Raw genomic sequence first — 24,484 nt, 5'->3', positions numbered from 1 at the left:
TATTTTCTATCTACTCATATATTTTCGTAGTGTGTGTGTGTGTGGTGTTAGTGTAGATAGCGGGACCGACAACTACAGCACTTATGATCCTAATTCTTTTTGGAGGTGGTAGGTGTTGTCTCAGAGAGTAAGGGGAAAATCCCAGACAATTAAAATTATGCATAATTATGCATAAATATGCAAAATATGCATTTTCTAAAAATGGCTAAAAACCACCTTTCTCGGCATTTCAGATGATTCTGAGCATCTCTGATTTCTTTTCACCTATATACATTTTTTTTCTGGGACTTAGAAATGTTTTGGCATTATGCAAAATATATGCATTTTTGCAAAAATGCACTCATGATCCTCTTTTTTTTTGGAGGTGGTAGGTATTGTTCCAGAGAGGACCAGAAAAATAGCAGAACATTAAAATATAATTATAATAATTATGCATAATTATGCATTCTTCTAAAAATGGCTAAAAACCACTTTTCTCGGCATTTCAGATGATTCTGAGCATTTGGGGGGAGGGAGTTGGAGCGGGGGGGGTTTAGGGGCAGGGGGAAGGCGGTTAGCTGGCAGGATGAAGAGGAGGGAGATTTAGACGGGCGGAGAACCAAACCGCTACATTGTAGCGGGGTTCTTCTAGTTCAGTGGTACTCAACCTTTTTGGGGTCCTGGACCCCCTGCGTATTTTTGATCTACCCTGAGGACCCCTCCACCTGATCTTGGGGGAGGGGGGTTGCAATTTGATGGAAACAGTAGAAACTGCATTTTAAATTGCATTATAGCATTTATTCACTCTTTGGGGCAAAAATAAGAGCTTTCAGTTGTAACTTAGATATAGTTAACAAAACAGAATTCTTATGCAGTAACTTTCAGATATATGTAACAACACAGAATATGTATTCAGTAACTTTCAGATATATGTAACAAAACAGAATATGTATCCAGTAACTTTCAGATATATGTAACAAAACAGAATATGTATTCAGTAACTTTCAGATATATGTAACAACACAGAATATGTATTCAGTAACTTTCAGGTATATGTAACAAAACAGAATATGTATCCAGTAACTTTCAGATATATGTAACAACAGAATATGTATTCAGTAACTTTCAGATATATGTAACAACAGAATTCTTATGCAGTAACTTTCAGATATATGTAACAACAGAATATGTATTCAGTAACTTTCAGATATATGTAACAACAGAATTCTTATGCAGTAACTTTCAGATATATGTAAAAAAACAGAATATGTATTCAGTAACTTTCAGATATATGTAACAAAACAGAATTCTTATTCAGTAACTTTCAGATATATGTAACAAAACAGAATATGTATTCAGTAACTTTCAGATATATGTAACAACAGAATTCTTATGCAGTAACTTTCAGATATATGTAACAACAGAATGTTTATGCAGTAACTTTTAACAATGCAAACGGGAGCGAGATCTCTTATTAAAATACAATAAATGACACTTGTGAAACAGATGTAATTAGAGAAAAAAGTCCTGTTACCCTTTATAGTTTAGCTAGATAAAGGTCTCCGTCACATTTGAGTAAAATAATCCTATTTCTATAAATGTCGTAGGATCTTTTTTTTAAAGATATTTTATTTTCACGGACCCCTTGCAATTACACCACGGACCACTAGGGGTCCGCGGACCCCCGGTTGAGAAACCCTGCTCTAGTTCGCGTTAATATTTTGACGGACTTCGGATGACGCGTTCTGATCAGCGGAGGGCAGCATTTCGCCAAGCGCGTTTAGTCGACGCCGAGTCAGGGGAAGAAGAAGAAGAAGAACGTCGACGCCCTCCAAAAGTTGATTGATTGGACGAGTTCCATCCAAGATGGCTGCCCAGCGGAGGAATTTGACACAGAGCGTAAGGAAATAAGCGAACCGTTTGAGAATGAAAGCGCCTGGCGTGGCGTCGTCTCGGTCGGACCTTTCGCGGAGGACGTCGTGTTTCACGTCTGACAGCCCCTCCGGCCCTGCAGGATACACGCCTTCCCCCGCTTTTAGACGCGCTCGTTTTCCTTCGCGTCCATTTGTGATGCTAACCCCGGGAAGCTAACGTTAGCCCAGCCCGTTACACTAATCGTATCGGAGACGAGCTGGAGGCTAGCTAACTTACATTTAGCGTGGCGCTCAACGACGCGCAGCCCAGACTGTACGCTGTTTTACAGGCTAATGGGTGCTCCTCATTTGTGGTCTGTGAGGGCATATTAGAAGCTATTTTCTTTCAGTAAATCGGGTTTCATGAACTTTTTTTTTTGGAGCTAGCTCGAGCTTAGCATTTGCTGATTAGCCAGTTTGTAAACAACCGCTCGGTGGGCGGGCGTCAGGTGTTGCAAATCGGTATTTATGTTTCCATTTAAGTGTTTTCGTTATTTAATTTGATCCGTTCGATGAAGTGCTGATTGATTGTTGGCCAGGTAGTTTAAGGCACTGTGTTGTCTGTTGGGTCTTCCTGTCTGTCACAGGTACAATGTGACATCGTGCTAAATGACCTGTGACAGACAGGAAGACCCAACAGACAACACAGTGCCTTAAACCAGTGTTTCTCAACCCAGTCCTCAAGGACCCCCTATCCTGCACATTTCTTTGCAACCCTGAATAGGTACCTGTTTGTAGTTATTCAACCAATCAGCAATGACATTTGTCAGACGTTGCACACCTTGCATAATTAAGTGCTGCGAAATGATTGGTCGAGTAAGTACAAGCAGGGCTACCTATGCAGGGTTACAATGAAAATCTGCAGGATAGGGGGTCCTTGAGGACTGGGTTGAGAAACACTGGTTTAAGGCACTGTGTTGTCTGTTGGGTCTTCCTGTCTGTCACAGGTACAATGTGACATCGTGCTAAATGTTGGTCGGGAGATATTAGACCAGTGTTTCTCAACCCAGTCCTCAAGGACCCCCTATCCTGCAGATTTTCATTGTAACCCTGCATAGGTAGCCCTGCTTGTACTTACTCGACCAATCATCTCACAGCACTTAATTATGCAAGGTGTGCAACGTCTGACAAAATTAATTGCTGATTGGTTGAATAACTACAAACAGGTACCTATTCAGGGTTGCAAAGAAAATATGCAGGATAGGGGGTCCTTGAGGACTGGGTTGAGAAACACTGTATTAGACACTGCTGAGGTCGAAGCATATTGGGCTTTCCTTCACAAACAGCGTTATCACAATCAATAATGTTTTGATATTACATCGTTGTATATCATCAATGAGTTTAAAAAAAATGACAAATAAGCTTATTGTTATTGGGGCCATTTAGCTCAGGTTTGCAATGGAGAACAGTGGACACTTTCCTACAATTGAAATTTTCAAAGCTCAGTCGTTGAATTTCTCTGTGACTGCTAAATTGATTTCCTTGATGTGTTGGAGAATCTGGTGCTGACCCAAGCAGGGTTTGGCAAAATTATGAATCGTTATAAATACTGGTTGACCCAAGTCTGATGATCAAGGCTTAACACTGATTTTACATTGATGTGTCAAACAAGGTGAGGTCTTTTGATAATGGGCTACGTTTTTGTTCGTGACAGCATCAGAGCTGGACAGATGACCTTCCTCTGTGTCAGGTGTGTGGGGTAGGCACAGCAACAAACTGTGTCTATGGCCCAGACGGTAAAGGCACCCAGACTCATACTAATGAAGATGGACATTTCAGGTTCAGGTAAGGGACAAATGACGAGCTGCAGTTAGAGGTACCGGGAGTCCCGCTTAGTCTGCAATAACAAACTCCTGATAATGACTGCAAACAAAAATCTCTCAAGCAAAGTAAAGGTAGTAAAAAAAATCCGTTTCTGAACATAAGGGAGGAGAAAAATCTTAAATACCTATTGTTATATAATGACTTTGCGCTGCTTGAAAACGTTCTTCAAAAATATTAATATATTTGTAAATATCATCATGTCATGCCAAAGAAACAACCTCAGAGTATGTGGGCAACTAACATTAAGAGCAGTCACGTCATGCCAGGACAATAACGTCAGCAACTTCACTGTCCATTGAAGAGTTTTATTACATACATTACAGTCATTTAGCCGACGCTTTTATCCAAAGCGACTTACAATAAGTGCATTTAACGTAGGAAATCAGGAGAACTACTAGTCATCATATGACACCTTAAGTCTACTAACTGGCATAACCATGCAAATATCCTGACTCTGGTTTGGTAATAATAAGGATTAAACTACCAACTAAGCCATATGTTCAACAACTCAACATCAAATTCACCACTGAGGGGAGTTCTGTGATGTTTAATCACTCACTTTTATGGTAGTACAGTTATAACTCTGGACTGTACGTTTACCTAAACACATTGTCTTTTTTTTCCCCCCTAATCAGGGGCGAGGACGGCTGTTTCCTGTATGGAGTTTTTAATGGCTATGATGGCAACAGAGTGGCCAATTTTGTCTCTCAGCGACTGACAGCTGAGCTGCTGCTAGGACAGCTCAACTCTGGTCACACTGACAGTGATGTCCGCAGGATTCTCACGCAGGTATGGAGGCACATGTAACTGTGTGTGTTTTAATTTTTTGAATGAATTTTACTAAGATTTCACTTTAGGTACGATGTCCCAACACAAGCACAGATCACAACATGTTAAAGGAAAAGGAACACGTGATAAAATTGCAGTTCGTTTACATCATAATCCATTACCCTCACAATTCATGCAAATGATTGAAAATAAAGAGCTCATACAACTAAGATATCAATCTCCAAAAGTCAGTTCTTCAACAGAATTCCCTCATCACCAGCAGACTCATAAAGCCACTATTGAAACTATTTTGACCACTCAGAAAAATCCCATGGATGTCTTGCTTAAATGCAGTGATGTTCCATGGGCTCAGTGCATTAAAACTACATGGAGAATAAGACTTGGCATGTGTATTTTTATGCTTTATGTAAAGCACTTTGAATTGCATTTGTGTATGAATACAAAATAACCTTGCCTTGTTGGATCTCGGGCCATTATAGTAACCTTTTTTCACTATTTTTTTGCACTAAAGGATGTAAGTCAAATTCATACTCACTGCCTTTCCACCATCATGTCTGCAGAAGTTGATTTCAGCTCATGTGTTTTGCTGTTTTTGTAGCATTGAGTCTGTGTGATGGTACACATTGTTCTTCCAGCAGATTGCATGGCACCTGCTAGTGGCATTAGAAAAGTGATGTAAAAACATTCCGAACTTCTCATAAATGGTCAAACATTGATGAAATGTTTCTTACAGGCTCTTGATATTACAAGCTACCAGCCCATGCATGTATTTACATTTTCTATTTCAATAAGTATATACAGCATGGATTACCTTAATGAAACCCACATAGTATGTCCATAGAAAGCATTGGAAAGCAATTACTGTGATTTATGTGTTTGTAGAAGGTGAAACCGACTGTAAACAAATGCTTGCTGGCCTGAGAGTTAAAACCCCCAATTAGATTTAATTTTCCATAATAGATGAATAGGGTTTAGGGGTAAAGCACCGTGTATTTACAGGCATTGTAAAAGACCGTGATGAGGACCGATACAGTGAGGAAAAGGGAAGGCCAGACCGCAATTGTTATTTGCCAGCTTTCTTACTGATAAAAAACGGTGACAGTACAGGCTACCAGTTATTAGGGGAAAATTGCTGTACTATAGAGTACTCTGGACTGTTGTCTTTAACGTTTCTTTAGATTTAAGTTTTAAATGTCATTAATGCTTGATTGTTAAATTTTACATTTGTCTTTGAAACTGTGATGTTTGCGCAGCTAATACCAGTATAGAATTCAAACTTAATTGTCATGACAGTTTGTTTCACCTCAAGATTTGTCACATTGTGAGACTTCATCACACAGCCTCCTAAAGTACAGATCGACAAGCCAATAAAAAGGCTCGACATTAACCATACATCTCACAGTGAAAGGGTACATGATCAACATGCCTGATGTGAATGACATTTGTTTGCCTGGTTTTGCAGGCTTTCGACGTCGTGGAGAAGAGCTACTTTGAGACAATAGATGACGCGCTGGCTGAGAAAGCACACCTCCTTTCCAACTACCTGCCACCGCACAATGAGGTATGCAGACGCACATACACACACACTCCCATTTGGAGATAGTGTGTTCGTACACACGTTATGTATGACTGCTCTCACAGTGTCAAAGTCACATAAAGATGCACGGATTCACACGATGAAAATGTGCACAATCACACTCGCAGACACACAAGGAGACACATGCATTTACACAAATACAGAGGGTATATCATTCACAGATCGGAGTTACAATTGAAAAGGATAGTGCTCTGCAGATCGCCATAGAAACGGCAGTTCTCGGCATCATTGGGAACTAATGCTCAGCCATTGGAGAAAATGCTCATCACATTCTAGTTGGTCTCATCAGCCTGTTTCATTAGATAGACCAGCTCAATTCTCTCACTCTCTCTGCCCCCCCCATCTTTTTTTCTCTCCCAATCCCTCACTGCCTGCTTACCTGTCTAACCTTTACTCACTGAGTTTCTCTCCTCATGCCCTCTGTCCTTCATCTTTTCTCTCTGTCCTCCTTTTCACTGCCTCATCCAAGTTCACACAACTCTACCTTTTTTTTCCCCCTAGCTGCCATGCTGTTATTTTTTGTGGTTAGCAGACCGTTATAGCAACAGCTGGAGTGAATTTAGAGAAGGCTTGTTAACATAACCCATAAAATTCCATGGTTAAATTACTTCCAAGACACTTTTTTTAGCCTGTCTCCTCCAACAACATACATGGAGGGGAGTGGGATGTTATCTGTTGTGAAGGGGCTCAGCTCAGATTGTCACCCGGAAGCTAAGCCTACGCGATGAACAGGGACACAACACTTTTGGCAATGAAGGGATTGGAGGGTTACTAACAGGAGCAGCGAGCCCTTCTGGCTCCGACCAGAAGAGGTCATGGTCAGGTCTGTGCTGCTGTTCATTCAGGCTATGTTCAGACTAACAAGTCACATCTGATTTCTGGCATATCCAAATGGAATTGTTTTTACCAATTCTGAACAGCAAAAAAAAAAGTGTAGTGCATGGAAACAAACTTGTGAACCAGCTTTAAACCACAGTCATAGGTGTCTTTATGCATACTTAATAATCCAAGTAAGGAAATCACAGAAAGTTGAATCAGTTCATCTGGACACAACATTTAGTGAGAGAGACTTCACCATCTTACAATGCTGTGGGCAGTTTAGTATGGCTGATTCACCTGACCTACATGTCTTTTGAACTGTGCGACGAAACCGGAGCACCCGGAGGAAACCCACGCAGACACAGGGAGAACATGCAAACTCCACACAGAGGACGACCCCCAAGGTTGGACTACCCTGGGGCTCGAACCCAGAACCTTCTTGCTGTGAGGCAACCACGCTAACCACTACGCCACCCATGGCCATTGTAACTAGTTAATGGTCATGTCAGTGTACATATGAAACCAATTGTTAGAGCTGGTTGCTATGCAACCGTGCTGTTTATAAGGGCGGGGATACCAGCCGTCAGCTGAGACTGAAGCGATCACTTGGATGAGTGGTGAAACGTTTCTCCCACTGCATGTGTCCAGATGAACTGATGCAACTTTCTGTGATCACCTTCATCAGTTTGAACCGCGATTCAAACGGGGTATCGAGAGATTAGGTGTGTAACTAACGGTACACAAAAATCACGGTTTGGTACGTACCTCGGTTTTGAAGTCATGGGTTCAGTACGTTTTCGGTATAGCGCCTACTAGAGGTGTGTCTTAGTCTGGCTGCTCAAACTGGACTTCATACTGTCCTCTATGTCATTCACAATGCGACACACAACATCAACGTCCCACCCGGAGTGTGGTTACAAGATGGAAGACATGGAGGAAGAAATGGCTGCATATGTCAGCCTCCTCTGTTGTGGATGCAGTCTGGTATGACAGTCTGGTATGACAGGGGAGTTCTGCACCAGGACTAGACACTGCTATGCTGTGGAGAGACCGGACACGTCTCCGTTCTCCATAGCCTGCAACTTGCTGTTTTGGTTATGGTTAGCATACATACAAACGCCTACGTTGTTACCATATTAAACAATGCAGTGAGGCATCTGGGTAGCGTGGCGGTCTATTCCATTGCCTACCAACCCGGGGATCTCCGGTTTGAATCCTCGTGTTACTTCCGGCTTGGTCGGGCGTCCCTACAGACACAATTGGCCTTGTCTGCGGGTGGGAAGCCAGATGTGGGTATGTGTCCTGGCTGCTGTACTAGTGCCTCCTCTGGTCGGCCGGCGCACCTGTTGGGGGGGGGGACTGGGGGGAATGGCGTGATCCTCCCACGTGCTACGTCCCCCTGGCGAAACTCCTCACTGTCAGGTGAAAAGAAACGGCTGGTGACTCCACATGTATTGAAGGAGGCATGTTGTAGTCTGCAGCCATCCCCGGATCAGCAGAGGGGGTGGAGCAGCTTGGGAAATAGGGTAATTGGTCAAGTACAATTAGGGTTTTGTTTTTAGTTCTTCTGGGTGTCTATACACCCTCCTCACAACAACCCAAGGGTTGAAATGGGGGTGCCGGTTTAGTCGCCGACAACCCGATGGTTGCAGTTTAACATTGTACCCAGGAAAAACAAAACCTGTCAAAGGGCGGATGAGTTCCTCTGCGACCCAACGGCCATCCATACCTGGGGAGGAGATAGGGACCACCAGGTACTCCCCCTATTGAAACACAATGATGACTCAACCAAACTCAATCACCATAAACGGTGGAAGAGACTTGTCGAGGCATCAGCTGTGCTCCTACGACCTTCATAGGTTACGGAACTGATGATGATGATGACAGTTGGGTAGGGAAAAAAAAAGGGGGGGGGTCCCAAAAAGAAACAAGGAAGCTAGGTTAGTGATGCCTGACCACACAAATCTGACCTGGTCATTTGCAAACAACAATGTGGAGTCAGTCCTAAAGATCAGATGTGAGAAACTAATTGGATTTGCCTGTGGTCTCAGCATAGCATCATTTTCACCGTTCCCCTGCTTTGTTGTGGAAAGTTTCATTAAAATCTAATGTAATCTTCTCTTTGTTCTGTCCCTCTCATGAACACTTCCCCTTTTTATCTGTCTTTTCATTCTATTTTTCTGCTCCTCTGCCCTTTTCTCCCTTTCTCGTTTTCCTCTACCCCCGTCCCTCTTGCTATTGCAGGAACGTCTGAAGGAGCTGGAGCAAGAGGTGTCTGGAGGAGCCACCGCTGTGGTGGCGCTCATCCTCAACAACAAGCTCTACATCGCCAACGTCGGTACGGATACAGACAGAATACACACACAGACACACACACACACACACACACCTGTGAACATGCAATCAGAGGCGGGCACTAATTACACCAGGTGCCCTTCCTGACGCAACCGTCCCCGTTTATCCGGGCTTGGGACCGGCGCTTGAGACTGCACTGGCTTCTGCATCCTCAGTGGCTGGGTTAGGCAGTCACAAATATAAATTCTAATTAAATTAAATTAAATTCTGATTGAAAAAATCTGGAACTTGAAGGCTGGAATCAGTCAGGGCCAGGATGGGCTTGGTCGGGGCCAGTGTGGGCCAGGTTAGGGGTTGGCTCTGCGCCCCTTTGCGGGCCTCGTTTCCCAATATAGATGCCAGCCCGATCATTTCTTGAACATCACAGTTTGGTTTCCGTCCTTCTGTACTGCAGCACGAAGCTTCTTTATTGCTGTTTACGAGGGTCAGATCAACAGTGCCTGGACGATAGATACATCATCATATGCATATGTTGTCGTTCATCATATACTTGTGTCCCTGTGTGTTATCTCATGGGACACAGGAGCCCACCGGGGTGGCTCGGTGGTGCAGTGGTTAGCACGGTCGCCTCACAGCAAGAAGGTCCTGGGTTCGAGCCCCGGGGTAGTCCAACCCTGGTGGGTCATCCCGGGTCGTCCTCTGTGTGGAGTTTGCATGTTCTCCCCATGTCTGCGTGGGTTTCCTCTGGGGGCTCCGGTTTCCTCGCACAGTCCAAAGACATGTAGGTCAGGTGAATCAGCCATACTAAATTGTCTCTAGGTGTGAATGTGTGTGTGTGTGTGTGTGTACATCAGCCCTGTGTGATGGCCTGGCAGCCTGTCCAGGGTGTCTCCCTGCCTGCCACCCAGCGACTGCTGGGATAGGCTCCAGCATCCCCGCGACTCTGAGAGCAGGATAAGCGGTTCGGATAATGGATGGATGGATGGATTCTTACTGACAGTGGAGATTTTGGCCACATTATTCTTGTAGGAAAAAGACATTATACCGCACTTTAGCTTCCTGTACCAGAATTTTGACATCTTAAAGTTGGAAAGGCATTTGAAATTAAATGTCGTGTATTGTTTTCACTGCAGCTCATCTGCTAGTATTCTGCGATCATTAACTGGAAAATATCTATGTGGACAAAATATGTGAGTATTGTCACGTCTGTGAGTACATGCTCTAACATGCAACCAGGAGAATGCCGGCAGGGGCCTGGGAAGCGGAGAGTAAATCTTTTCTCTGCAGGACAGGAGAATTCTTCCCTCAGGCTCTGTTTTCACATACGCCGGCCTGTTACACACGTTAGAATGATGTTGGCTGTCTTTATCTAAACCATGTGTGCAAAATGATACTCACAACGTGGACTAGTGTTATTTCAGCCGTAGGGTGCCACAGATCCCGTGCTGCAGACAAGGCCCCTGCAGACATCAGCTTGGAGGGGCAGTAGCTCCAAGTGTGTATGTGTGTCCACGGTTTCCACCAGTGTGGTGCAAACCCGGCGACCCGCGGGGCCTAAGCATCGGGGAATTTTTTTATTTTATTTTTTTTCAAATGTATTTCTAAGACGTTTTTTTTTTAAACTACAGTTGCAGTGGGGCACCTTGGTTGGAAATGCAGATATAATGGTTGGGAAGCTCACCTGCGACATCTGTTGGTTAAAATGTGAGCACACTGCAGGAAAACAGCAGGTCTGAGTTCAATGTTCTTTACTCTCATCAGAGTCAGAATACTTTAGTCATCCCCGAGCGGAAACTGGGTTCTACTACAGACACACTCTAGTAAGAAAAAACTGACAAGAAAATAGAGACAAATAGAAATAAAAGATAAAATAAGAAGTAGAAATAAGAACAAAATATATCAACAAGCATGGTGCACATAACACCCTATTTGTACTGCAATTCCGCAGCATAAAACAACAGCACAAACAAACCCCGACAGGGTAAAACAAGTGGAAGGGCAGTCCAATGACCATTAACTGCAAGTGTGTGACCCTCTGAGGGAGGAGATGTAAAGTTTGATGGCCACAGGCAGGAATGACCTCCTGTGGCGCTCTGTGGTGCATTTCGGCAGAATGAGTCTATCACTAAAAGTATTCCTGTGCCCGACCAGCACCTCATGGAGTGGGTGGGAGACATTGTCCATGATGGCACGCAACTTCGACAGCTCCCTCCTCTCAGAAACCGCCATCAGAAAACCCAGCTCCACCCCCACAAACGTCACTGGCCTTGCGGATCAGTTTATTGAGCCTGTTTGCATCCGCTACCCTCAAGCTGCTGCCCCAACACACAACAGCACACAGGAGAGCACTGGCCACCACAGACTCACACCACATCCTGAGCATTGTCTGGCAGATGTTGAAGGACCTCAACCTCCTCAAAAAGTAGAGACGGCTCTGTCCCTTCCTGTAGAGGGCGTCAGTGTTCTTAGCCCAGTTCAGTTTATTGTGTATATACACCCCCAGGTACTTGTAGCATTCCACAGTGTCCACACTGACCCCCTGGATGGAGACAGGGGGTCACTGGTGTCATGTCCCTCATCAGATCAGCAACCAGCTCCTTTGTCTCTTTGTGCATAGAGGGGACATTCAACACTTGACGCTTCCAACTATCTCAAGCTAACATTATTTAGCAACCTTAGCTAGCCAGCCAAACAGTCAGTAACACAGATACTTCCTAATATCAAGGAGGAAAGGTAAATGCCAAAAAGCCTTCACAGTTTTTTTTCAGACAGCCAAAGACTAGAGGTGATGGCAATGAGGACAGATGGAAAACATTCGCGGTTCCACTGAGTCAACAAGTTTTTTTGTGGAGTGCAAATCTTGGATATTATTTTAATTTATTTTATTGTTGTGGAAATGTACCCTGTGATGGCCTGACAGCTGTGATGGCCTGGCGACCTGTCCAGGGTGTCTCCCCGCCTGCCGCCCAATGACTGCTGGGATAGGCTCCAGCATCCCCGCGACCCTGAGAGCAGGATAAGCGGTTCGGATAATGGATGGATGGAAATGTACGCAGCATTCCAAGGCTGTAAGAATTAGTAGCCAAGCAGGACTTTTTTTCAAGTTGTTTGCGGTGTGCGAAAACCTTGACGTTATTTTCCTTCATTTATTTTATCAAAAAGACATGCATGTTAGGGTTAATACTGCTGTCTGTGTCCCTGAGCAAGGCAATGGAAAGAAGAACTGGAGTTGGTCCCCGGGCGCCGCAGCCGCCCGCTGCTCCTATACAATAGGATGGCTTAAATGGAGAGAACTCATTCGTTGTGAGAATACAATGACAAACTAAAGTGGCTTTCTCCCATCCATCCATTCCATCCATTATCCAAACTGCTTATCCTGCTCTCAGGGTCGCGGGGATGCTGGAGCCTATCCCAGCAGTCAGTGGGCGCCAGGCGGGGAGACACCCTGGACAGGATGCCAAGCTATCACAGGAGACCTGTTGGCAATAATCAAAAATCAAGTTCAGACTATTACTCTGCACTGGAGAATGCTAGTGTTTTTCTAGGACAGAACAATGTACTTTGTGAAGGAAATGATGCGACCAACACACGTCGTAAATAATGACATATGACGCGCATGCACAAATTGCATGCGGTCATTTCGACCGGTCATGGTCGCTTTTGGTAGATCCCACCATAACTTTATTTATTTATTGTGCATTTGATCCAAAACTCCTTCCAGTGCAAACGCGTGCAATTCTAGGAGCATTCAGGGAGTGGCAGGTCTGCATCGCCTCCTTTCACATAGTTATTAAACCTTGAAAATCCAAAACGGCCACAATGACCGTCTCGGTCGTTCTGCTGTTAAAGGCCTTATAGAGAAGGCTCTATTTGCAAATTCTAAGCCAGCATAAGCAAAGTGATGCATTGTTCAGAATGAGTACATGAAATGTAGAAACATTTTGCTCTGATATTTCGACCCCTAACGGGAGCAGGGAAAGCAGTCGTAGTAGAAACAGTGTTTGTATGATGTTATCATATTTGCTGTTTTTTGTTTGCGGTCATGTGATTTTGTAGGGTAGTTGGCATTAAAACTGGCAGCATGCATACCGTTGAAGTGCCACTCTGGATTATCTGCTTTGCAGACAGCTGCGGTCTGCATGCAAATCAAGCATGTCCGTATGGCACGGGCGTGGTCCTGTACAATAAAACAAAACTGAGGAGTCCAGTCCCCAGGATAGGCCGCCGGGTCATCACAGGGCTGTGTGTATACATATACATGTATACCTTTATCTTTGGTGCCACGTCGTCTTAAAAACTAAATAAGATATCGGCAAGCTTTGTGCAACTTTTGAGAAGCTCGGCCCCATAATGATCCACAGAAAACTTGGACAACTTTCGACCCGTTTTGGACATGAAAGTGGCATTTTCCAGTCTCCCCGCCTGCCGTCCAATGACTGCTGGGATAGGCTCCAGCATCCCCGCGACCCTGAGAGCAGGATAAGCGGTTTGGATAATGGATGGATGGATGGATCCGTCCAGTCAGATCTGAACAGACGGTTTTCCTGGTCGATTGCACTTTTTCGCGCAGGCCGTGTTCTTGTTTCAGGACAGTTATTGATTACCTGTGACTTAGCTGGTGGGTGGCTCTGTCTAGTCAAGGACCGTAGAGAGCGCGGAGTCCGTCTTACGTCTACTAGCGCTCTACGGCGTAGGTCCAGTGTACGATGTGGGGTGAGGTCAAAATAAAGTAGAGCAGCACACACTGCACGCACCTCATTTCACATGTTATGTCAGGTGCGTTAGTGCGAGTGGGTTGGCGCGGGCCAAATATTTGGCCCTCGCGGGTCAGACCCGGCCCGCGAGTCACGTATTTGGGGTTCAGGGTGCTACGCTGACACTTTAAGGGCTGCAAGCTGCAGATAGTGTGCGTTTTCTGTTAATGTGATTGCTGTTATTCTCACAGCAAAGTGGCTTTCTTAATTTAATTTATTTTGTTGTTGTTCAAAACACAGCATTCCAAGACTACATTGTCAGATTCTTTGCAAGACTCTGCTATAGTTGTTTTTTTTTTAAACGTGTGTTGACTAAGTAACTTTCTTATAACAGCACATTACATAGTCTTGTTTTCAAATCTCCAGTCAGCTTGTAGCACTGATTTGATAAAGGGCCCTGTGGAATCTGTGTTGTGGCTTTTTTAAATTCAAAATTTCACAATTCTGTCCGTGATTCTGTTATCACAGAAACTATCGGGCCCTATCTTAACACTGCCATCAGTCTGTCGCTGGCCGGGGCCGGGCCCCCGTCGAAAAAGGCACTCGCCACCCTGCCGAACAACTTCTGTGGGGGAAACCCTGGTGTAGGTCTGTCTCTGTGTGTGTTTGTTTATGCTTGCTTCTGTGTCGATCTGTCTATATGTTTGTCTTTCCACCCATGTTTCTTTTTTTTCCCCCCCTTTAGTTGACTGGTTAACGTAGTGGCCCGTGGTGCGGGAGACACGGGTTTGCGTCCCGGCTGTGGCGGTTCCCGGGCTGCCCCCCCCCCCGAATTCAATACAATATTAATGCTCGACAAAGATGTACAGCAGGGACTTAAAGCAATTCCCATTTTAAGCCCACTGAGGCAAATTTGTAATTTGTGATATTGGGCTATACAAATAAAATTGAATTGAATTGAATTGAATTGACTGGCGGCCTGTCCAGGGTGTCTCCCCACCTGCCGCCCAATGGCTGCTGGGATAGGCTCCAGCATCCCGTGTCCCCAATAGAGATAAGTGGCTTGGATAATGGATGGATGGAATGGACCCCCCCCCCTTTTCTCCCCAATTGTATCTGGCCAGTTACCCCACTCTTCTTGTCGGTGCTCCACCCCCTCTACTCATCCGGGGAGGGCTGCAGACTACCACATGCCTCCTCCCATACATGTGGAGTCGCCAGCCGCTTCTTTTCACCTGACAGTGAGGAGTTTCAGCAGGGGGACGTAGCGCGTGGGAGGATCACGCTATTCCCCCCAGTTTCCCCTCCCCCCTGAACAGGCGCCCCGACCGAACAGAGGAGGCGCTAGTACAGCGACCAGGACACATACCCACATCCGGCTTCCCACCCGACACGGCCAATTGTGTCTAGAGGTAATATGGGCATTCAAACTGGCGATCCCCATGTTGGTGGGCAACGGAATAGACCACCACGCCACCCGGACGCCCCTCCACCCATGTTTCTGTTGGTATTTGTCTGTCTGCTTGTTCACATGCCTATCTGCATCTGTGCATGTACAAATGTCTATGTGTCTGTGCATGCGTGTACCAGTGTGCCTTCGTGCACATGTGTGCATGCGGGAGAGAGTATACAAATTACCTCTGCCATTTTCTGCCAAGATTGACTGGTAAATCTTCAATCTTCAGTCTCCGTTCCAACCCTCACCTGTGCTGATGAGCTTTGGGTGGTAACCGAAAGGGTGAGATGATGGATACAAGCAGCTGAAATGAGTTTCCTCCGTTTGGTGTCTGGGCTCAGCCTTAGAGATAGGGTGAGGAGCTCGGACATCCGGAGGGAGCTCGGAGTAGAGCCGCTGCTCCTTCGCGTTGAAAGGAGCCAGTTGAGGTGGTTCGGGCATCTGATTAGGATGCCTCCTGGGCACCTTCCTTTGGAGGTTTACCAGGCACAGCCAACTGGGAGGTGACCCTGGGGTAGACCCAGATCTCACTGGAGGGACTACATGTCTAATCTGGCCTGGGAACGCCTTGGGATCCCCCAGGAGGAGCTGGAGGGCGTTGCTGGGGAGAGGGACGTCTGGAGTGGCCTACTTAGCTTGCTGCCACCGCGACCCGACCCCGGAGAAGCAGCTGGAGATGAATGAATGAAGGAATGAATGAATTTTCTGTCAAGGAACTGAAAACCTGAGGTTCTCTCTAGTTTTCCATGACTACATCAGAGCTGTATGTCCATAGGAAATGTGGGTGCAGCTGCGGAGAGTTGTTACAACATCAGAATGGATTGAAACAAAGCCGTCACAAGCACCGTCTCACCCATGATGCATTTTCTGTCTCTCCTCAAGGATGTGGCAAAGGGCAGAAAATGGGAGTCTTTATCCCCCAATGGCTCTGCTGAATGGGGGGGAGGTCAAGAGTCAAAGTTCATGTGAATCCTAGGAGGGGTTTCAGTGTACCAGGGCTGGGGAAGCACTCAGCTACACTGTGATATGAAACGTATTTGACAGTTAAGGTCGTTTAAGCCATTAGTTGATGTGTCGGGGGGTGGGGGAGGTCAAGGGTATATGAACACACAACTGACTGTTAGCTGGACGTCTGCACAGAGAGATACCACAAAGGCCACGTTATTTATTTTCCCACAAAAGGAGAGGATACTTAGCAGCAGAGTGGGAAGTGGTTTGAGAGACTGGCCCATTACTGAGAGGTCTGGAGTTCAGTTCCTGCAGCAGCCGACGTGTCCCGTCCCCAGTCACGTTTCTTGTCAGAGTGTCCTTCAGCGGGGCACTGGTCTCTTTCCAGCCTCGTCCACGTGGGTCACTCCGAACAGAAACCGCTGGTGAGTGGAAAAGAAGGGCTGTATAGAGATCTAGAAGGAAGCGAGCAAGTACTTATCTGGAGAACAACAGAGAGAAACGGCCATGATCTCAATTCAGAACACTACTATTTGGTTATTCCATTTGAAACTGTTGTAATTCCCCTCTGTAACTGCTAGAATTCTGAGGAGGCTGTGGGCCGAATCACATCATCTGAAACGGGATCACTATCATCTGAGGGTTTGAAACCGAGCACAGTCATTCTTTTGGCTTTACATCACTGGTTTTGTTTTTCTTACTGTGTGTGTGTCTGTCTCTGGGGTCTGGGTGGGGGCTCAAGGTACCAACAGGGCCCTGCTATGCAAGTCGAGCAGCGACGGCCAGAACCAAGTGGTCCAGATCGGACGGCCCCACACCACTGACAACGAGGACGAGCTGCAGAGACTGGCCGCCGTTGGTGAGATAAAAGACTGAGACAGAAAATGTGAACAGGTAGATTTGCAGAAAAACTGACATGTGGACGGAGATCTGGCAGATAGACAATATTTTTCAGCTGACAGACATACGGCCGTCCGTCCATGTAGGACAACCAAACCAGCAGTTAGGTCGTGGCGGGTGTAATACAGACATTGTGATTAAATTTGTAAAACCATTAGGTGCAGACGTGCGCCGATAATGACCCTAATGTCGAATTAGCTGTCTCCTTTCCAAGCATTTTGTGTCTCATTGTTAGATGCAGGGCCAGCTAAGGTCTTTCTCTCCGTCCCCGTGACAGCCAGATAATTATTGTGTAACTGAAGCCATTGTCTCTGGATGATGAGAATGGCAGTCAGTCCATTAGACAACGCAGAGCTGGCTGGCTGAAGGTGAACCTCCCCATCCACCACCTGGCCTTATTGTTCCTGTCTGTGATGTATGCAGCTCGCTCCCCTGTGCTAGTCTCTCTAATTACATCTTTCTTTTTTTTTCCTCCCCTCACACGACCTTTCATCAACCCCCCCCCCCGTCCTCTATCTGCCCTCGCTGATTCTTCTCTCTTACTGCCCCTCTCTCCTCCTTCCCGATATTCCTCTTTGCCCCATCTCCCCCAACCCTTCTTCCTCTCATCACCCTCCTCTCCTCTCCTCTTCTTCGTCACCCTACACATCTGTGTTGTCTGCAGGAGTGGACCCAGCTCGCGTGAGGCAGGCAGGTCAGATAGCGGGCCAGACCAGCACCAGGAGGATCGGAGACTACAAAGTCAAGTTTAACTACGCAGAAATTGACTTGCTCAGGTGAGAGGAGCGTAGAAGCGCTTGTATGCACACACTGTTACACTCAAGTACACAACAGATGCAGACACAGGCTCGCATAGGACATGTCTTCATGAAATATTTAATCACTGTTTGGAGGGAGGGAAAAATCACATCTGACGACAGAAATTTGCAAGAATATTTGGTTGAAACGGTTCAACTTCCATGGTGTGTTTTTTTTTTTTTGTTACTGACTGTACAACTTGACCTTGATATATGGATCTACTACTACTACTACTACTTTTGGCTGCTCCCGTTAGGGGGCGCCACAGTGGATCATCCGTTTCCATCTCTTCCTGTCCTCTGCATCTTCTTCTGTCACACCAGCCACCTGCATGTCCTCCCTCACCACATGGCCTTCCTCTTCTCCTCTTCCCTGTTTTAATATATGGATAACGTTTAGAAATAGAATTATGAACTCCTGCAACCTTCTTTAACTCTTTCTTGTTCTGTCAGTTTCGCTGGTCCTCTTGTCTCTTGCCTCTCTGTCTTTCACCTGCTGTCATTTTTATGATGTTTTTTTTGGGTGTCTTGGTTCAAGCTCTTCCTTTTAATGCAACTGGACTTCCTGAAAAATACATGCCCTAGCTGCACTTTGCAGTTCTTAATCTTCTGTTTCTGTCTCCAGCTCAGGCCAAGCAAATGATACATGATAATCCCCCATAAAACCCTTTGTTTTTTGACTTTGTGCCTCTATGCAATGGAAAACCATGCAGAATATCTGCTTGTGGACGTCTTCTATAGGTTTTTTTTTTAACTTTTGTGATGAAATGTTGAGCCTTCCCTTTTTCTCCCACATTCTTTTCATCCCTTTTGTTTTTCTCTGTCTCCATCCCGATATCTTGCCGTGTCTGTCTCTCTCTAGCCTATTTATATCTTTACATCTTCGTCTTTGTCTCCTCCGTTGATGTTCATCTCTTTTTGTCCTCCTCTTCCTCTCTTCATCTTTTCTCTGGGTCCCCCTCTCTTTATCCTCCTCGTTCTTCCTTTTCTTTTGTATCTGTCCGTTTCCCTTTCTCCATTATCTCACATCTTTTTTTCTTTCTTTCTTTTCTGTTGCACATATACCCGTTCATCCATCCATCCATCCATCCATCCATCCATCCATCCATCCATCCTGTCCTACTGAATGCACTGTCACTAGTGGGGCCAAGAGTAAGCCAATTATTGCAGAGCCTGAGATCCATGGCAGCCAGTCGTTGGAGGGTGTTACAGGCTTCCTGTTGCTGATGTCAGAAGGACTCATCAATGCGCTGGAGTCTGCCCATGGCCCTGAGCAAGCCAATCAGGTGGGTGATTTCATTTTGACCGCTGGAACTGTTCCTACTCCATCAATCTATCCCTGCATATCCATATTCCAACTTCCTCTTCCTCTCTTCTGAACACTATCGAGTACATGTTGCCCCTAACCCAGCTCTCTTTTATGTTTTCTTTTTTTTTTTATCCCCCCGCCCCTTTCCACCCCAATTGTATCCGGCCAATTACCCCACTCTTCCGAGCCGTCCCGGTCGCTGCTCCACCCCCTCTGCCGATCCGGGGGAGGTTTTGCAGACTACCACATGCCTCCTCCGATACATGCGGAGTCGCCAACCGCTTCTTTTCACCTGACAGTGAGGAGTTTCACCAGGGGGATGTAGCGCGTGGGAGGATCACGCTATTCCCCCAAGTTCCTGCTCCCCGCCGAACAGGCACCCCAGCCGACTAGAGGAGGCGCGAGTGCAGCGACCAGGACACATACCCACATCCGGCTTCCCACCCGCAGACACGGCCAATTGTGTCTGTAGGGACGCCCGACCAAGCCGGAGGAAACACGGGGATTCGAATCGGCGACCCCCGTGTTGGTAGACAACGGAATAGACCACTACGCTACCCAGACGCCCCTTCTCTCTTTTATGTTTATCTGGCACTTGCATCTCCTTCCATCTCTACCCCCCCAGACCCCTTCAGCTCATAAAGTCCATCTTATCCCTTGTTTTCATCCTTTTTCTCCCCCTTTTCTCTCGTCCTTCACTGTCTATTTGCTTGATGACTTCTTCCTCAAACATCCACCTGATTGTGACTTTTCTTATGCTCTTCTCTTCTCGTTGTAGGAGATAGTGGCCATAGTAGCAGCGGAGCTGGCCCAGCAGACCAGTCTGGAGGCTGTGGCCCAGTCAGTAGTGGAGCGTGTTAAACGGTTGCACCATGATGTCTATGCCTCCGGCCGCCAGAGAGCAGCCCTGTGCTCCCACCATGAAGACATGACCCTGCTCATCCGCACACTTAACTACACGCTAGCTGACGGTGCACTAACGCCCACACAGGGTAAGAGAGCTTAGTGATAACCAATCCCAGTCTACATTTGTAGCTCTGGATGGAAAACTTGCCCAGAAACAGTCCTCAGCACAGGAAAAACCAATGTCAGCCTTCATTATGGAAAATCTGCTGAATTCACAATCATTTTAACTCCCCAGTTAACACCGTCCATTATTAATATGTATCTCGGGTGATTGGACTGTAATTGGATAGAGTTTACCCACGTAAAAATACAGTTTCAGTGCACCCAAGGACACGTTGTTATCCAGCTGTCTGAACCGCCTCCCGAAGTTGCCAGTGAAGCGTTGTGACCTCATTTTAATAAGGTGTAAATGTAATAGTATTTCCTATCCACACTCGTCTTCTATGTAATAGAGGTCTGCAAGCCCATCGGGTCTGAGTCGATTCGGGCCCTTTTTTTTTTTTAATAATAGATCAGGCTCGGGTCAGACTCAGGCTCATTTAACTTGCCATATATGTGCAGAGCACACATAGGCCACTGTATGAAATATTCTTATATTGATTATATTTTAAATATTATACATATGCATGTATGCGTGCATTACACGTGACAGTTGACCATGGCGTGTGTGTGTGTTTGCAAGTATCAGAGAGAACGCACATCTGAGAGTGCAGGTTAGAGAGAGCTTAAAGTGATGTTCGGGTTGGGCTCGGGCTGAAAGATTGCAGACTTTGTTGGGCTGGGGCCGGTCTAGGGCTGGAGTTTTTGGCCCATGCAGGGCTGTACTACTTAAGCAGAAATGGATGAGCAGCGGGAGCCTAACAAGTAATCATGTATTGAAAACAATGAGAATGTGATGAAACGGGTTTGATCGACACCAGTTATCATGAGCATAGCTCAGAAATACAGTCATCTCCCTTCCATCTAGTATACTGTCACCATAACACACAGAAATTTGGCCCCCTCAATTGTTAAGTCTTCCACCACAACTGTAAACACACCCCACTACACAGCATGCTTTTACATGTTCCACTTCTTAGTTTCTGATAAACTTGATGGACTGGATGGCACTGAGACCAACTCATCCACACTCTAACCAACAGAATCTCTGTACAAACAAACAATAAAGACACTGGACAAGAAACCACAGTTATCACCACGGCTATATTCTCAGAAAACAAAACCTGTTGAGCTGCAAAACACGGTCACGTTTTCAAATCTTTGTCTCGTTTATAAAATACTGCATCACTCGGCTCCCCCTCCTCTCAGCACCTTCGTCACCCATCTTTCACATTCAACTGGATACACCAGAGCCACAGTATGAGGGGATTGTCAGATACCATTTAGACACGGCACATTCCACAAATCCACATTCTCGGTTAAAGCATCCCAGAAATGGAACAACGTACCGGACACCATCAGAAACCGCAACACATGCCGGTCCGCCTCCACACAGTTACATACATGGCTCATCAACAATTCATTCACTAAATCACCTGCAAGCCCTAGCCTTGTTTTCTGTTGCTTGTTGGCTTGTCTGTTGTGTATAGTTAGTACATGTCTTCTCTACATCTTTTATCCATTGTGTGTCTTTGCTGTTGGTATTGCAGGCACTGTCTGTCCATAAATGTCATGTCTGTGGTTTATTTTTATTTTTATTTTTTTATTGAATGTGATTGATCTTAATGTGGCGGCATGGTGGCGCAGTGGTTAGCGCAGTCACCTCACAGCAAGAAGGTTCTGGGTTCGAGCCCCGGGGTAGTCCAGTCTTGGGGGTCGTCCCGAGTCGTCCTCTGTGTGGGGTTTGCATGTTCTCCCCGTGTCTGTGTGGGTGTCCTCCGGGTGCTCCACTTTCCTCCCACAGTCCAAAGACATGTAGGTCAGGTGTATCGACCATACTAAATTACCGCTAGGTATGAATGTGTGTGTGTGTGTGTGTATGTCGGCCCTGTGTGATGGCCTGGCGGCCTGTCCAGGGTGTCTCCCCGCCTGCCGCCCAATGACTGCTGGGATAGGCTCCAGCATCCCCGCGACCCCAAGAGCAGGATAAGTGGTTCAGATAATGGATGAATGGATAAATAAAATGGAGCTAAATTATATCTAGACACACATGAGGTAAGTATAAAAGGGGCCGCTGAGCTTTGAGAATGTGTAAAACTGAATGTAGGACTTGTAGGATTTACAGACTGCAGCATTGTGAAGACAAGCCTCTGGACTCTAGAATGATAGAAATGTGGTACCTGCTCTCCATGAGCTTGAGTAGTGTAGTGAAAATGTATCACCTGTCCTTCATTAAACCTTTCCCTCTGTCCCGGTGCACTCCACACACCCTCCAGGAGGTCGCATCTACCCAGTGTCCGTCCCCTACTCCAACAGCCAGAGCACAAGTAAGACCAGCGTCACCCTTTCGCTGGTCATGCCGTCCCAGGGCACCCTCACCAATGGAACCAACACCGCCTCCACCCTGGAGGAAGGCACTCCCACACCTGGGTAAGTTTTGTTTACTGCGACGTCCCTCCTCCTGCTTAGGGCAAGCATTGTCTTATCTGTCACTCCATCTTTTCGTACTGCGCTCTGGTTGTCAGAGCTGCCAGGGGTCCTTCTCACTAAGCTTTCTCAGAAATGGATGGCTTATTCAAGAGTTCTGCCAAGTCCTCATGATTATTTTACACTCCTCCGTAATCATGTAAACTTTACCCTGGCAGCAATATACTCAAGGACATTGTCTACGCTACATAATTCTTACAACAGCGGTTACAAGGAATACCATCTGCTCCATATTGCACCCATCACCACGGTTATGAACACCTTTAATGGAGCCGTTTAACCACTACATGTGTAAAGTACTATGCACACAAGAGGATTGAAAGACGGCATGTCTCATCACCTATCTGGCTTCAGCAGGAGCAAACATGGCGTTCAGTTAGATTTTCACACTTGACGTCTCTGTCGCCCTTTGTAGCATTGTCAGCACTGTCAGAGGACTTAGGGATTGGATTAAACTAAACACAGTACACAGTATACCTCCCTTAAAAGTTCTTTCTTAGTTGTTAAACAGGGTTTTGCTGCAGTGTGCATGTACCCTCTTTATTAAACTGTTAGCAGGGCTTTGTTTTTCTTGGTTTTTCCCTCTGAAATGCTTCTTCTTATACCTCCTCTTCCTATGCCTTCCACTCCTACACACTGGATCTCATGACTTGCCTCTTTCTCTTCTCTCATGCGGGCCAACTTGTCAATATCCTTCCTGTCTTCTGCACCTCCTCCCTTTGCCTCTTTCCTATTCTGCCCTTCAGCACACTCCAGCCCGCTACCCGCCAGTCTTTTGTCGACATCCTGCAACCCATAATTGAATTCCCTCTCTCCCCACTCCCTCTCTCCACCTCCCTCTTGACTCTGTCCACCTCCTCTCCACCCCCTCCTCCTCCTCTCCCTCTCTCCACCTCCCTTCTCTGTCTCTCCACCTCTGCCGCGGACTCCGTGCTGTTGTCCGACGCCCCCATTCTCATCCCTCTGTCCCCTCTCCCCACCTCCTCCGTCCCCGACCTGCTCCCCCTTTGCTCCTCTTTCTCCCCCTTCCCTACCCCACACTTCCCCTCCCTCTCCTCTCCCTCGGCCCCCTACAGCAGTCAGAGCCCCACGGCCACCCTGCAGTCCACCAACACCCAGACGCAAAGCTCCAGCTCCAGCTCGGGAGATGGGAGTCTGTTCCGGCAGAGGGGCAGCCAGGCGGCGCAGCCTGATGAGACGGGCAGGGTGCCCCCCTACGTGGACTTCAGCCAGTTCTACCGCATGTGGGGCACTGACCACAGTGACGGACAGACCACCCAGGGCGGAGGCCTCGGGCCCCAGTGACAGTGCGGTGGAGGAACAGGGGTTGGATTGGTGGGTGGTGATGGGACTTTTGGTGGGGGTGGGGGGGTGGGGTAAAGCAGCGTTGGCGAGGGGCGGGGATAAATAAGGAGAGGGCGCGTGTGAGGTGTGACATGCAGGACGCTGTTGTCAACCAGAAAACCATCACACTTCATAACAGGAGGACTGTGACCAGAAGGTGCCTGGGACTAGACAGAGGTTGAAGCAGGATTTTCAAGGGTCATGTCGGAACTAGTTTCCTCACACAAAAGTCGTTTCCCTTTTTCTTCCAGAGGCTAATCACACTTGCATGTGGAAGCTGTGTATGACAAACCCTGTCAGTGTTGCGAGAGGTACGTCTGTGGTCAGG

General features: G+C 46.5%; 1 protein-coding gene across 1 annotated transcript; it reads left to right on the top strand.

Annotated features, from left to right (window-relative positions):
* Nucleotides 1-1,842: 1,842 nt before the first annotated feature.
* tab1 (TGF-beta activated kinase 1/MAP3K7 binding protein 1) lies at nucleotides 1,843-24,149 on the top strand. Its single transcript, XM_056280705.1, has 11 exons — nucleotides 1,843-1,878; nucleotides 3,547-3,677; nucleotides 4,352-4,505; nucleotides 5,968-6,066; nucleotides 9,166-9,259; nucleotides 17,057-17,173; nucleotides 17,879-17,990; nucleotides 19,153-19,297; nucleotides 20,099-20,312; nucleotides 22,602-22,755; nucleotides 23,889-24,149. Exons 1-11 carry the CDS (start codon nucleotides 1,846-1,848, stop codon nucleotides 24,115-24,117), a joined length of 1,482 nt encoding a protein of 493 aa, XP_056136680.1. The 5' UTR covers nucleotides 1,843-1,845; the 3' UTR covers nucleotides 24,118-24,149.
* The last annotated feature ends 335 nt before the right edge of the window (nucleotides 24,150-24,484 follow it).

This window comes from Lampris incognitus, chromosome 5 (genome assembly GCF_029633865.1).
Source record: "Lampris incognitus isolate fLamInc1 chromosome 5, fLamInc1.hap2, whole genome shotgun sequence".
Taxonomy (NCBI): Eukaryota; Metazoa; Chordata; class Actinopteri; order Lampriformes; family Lampridae; genus Lampris; species Lampris incognitus.
Note: the sequence above shows the minus strand (reverse complement) of the source record. Positions and strands in the feature narration are given on the sequence as shown.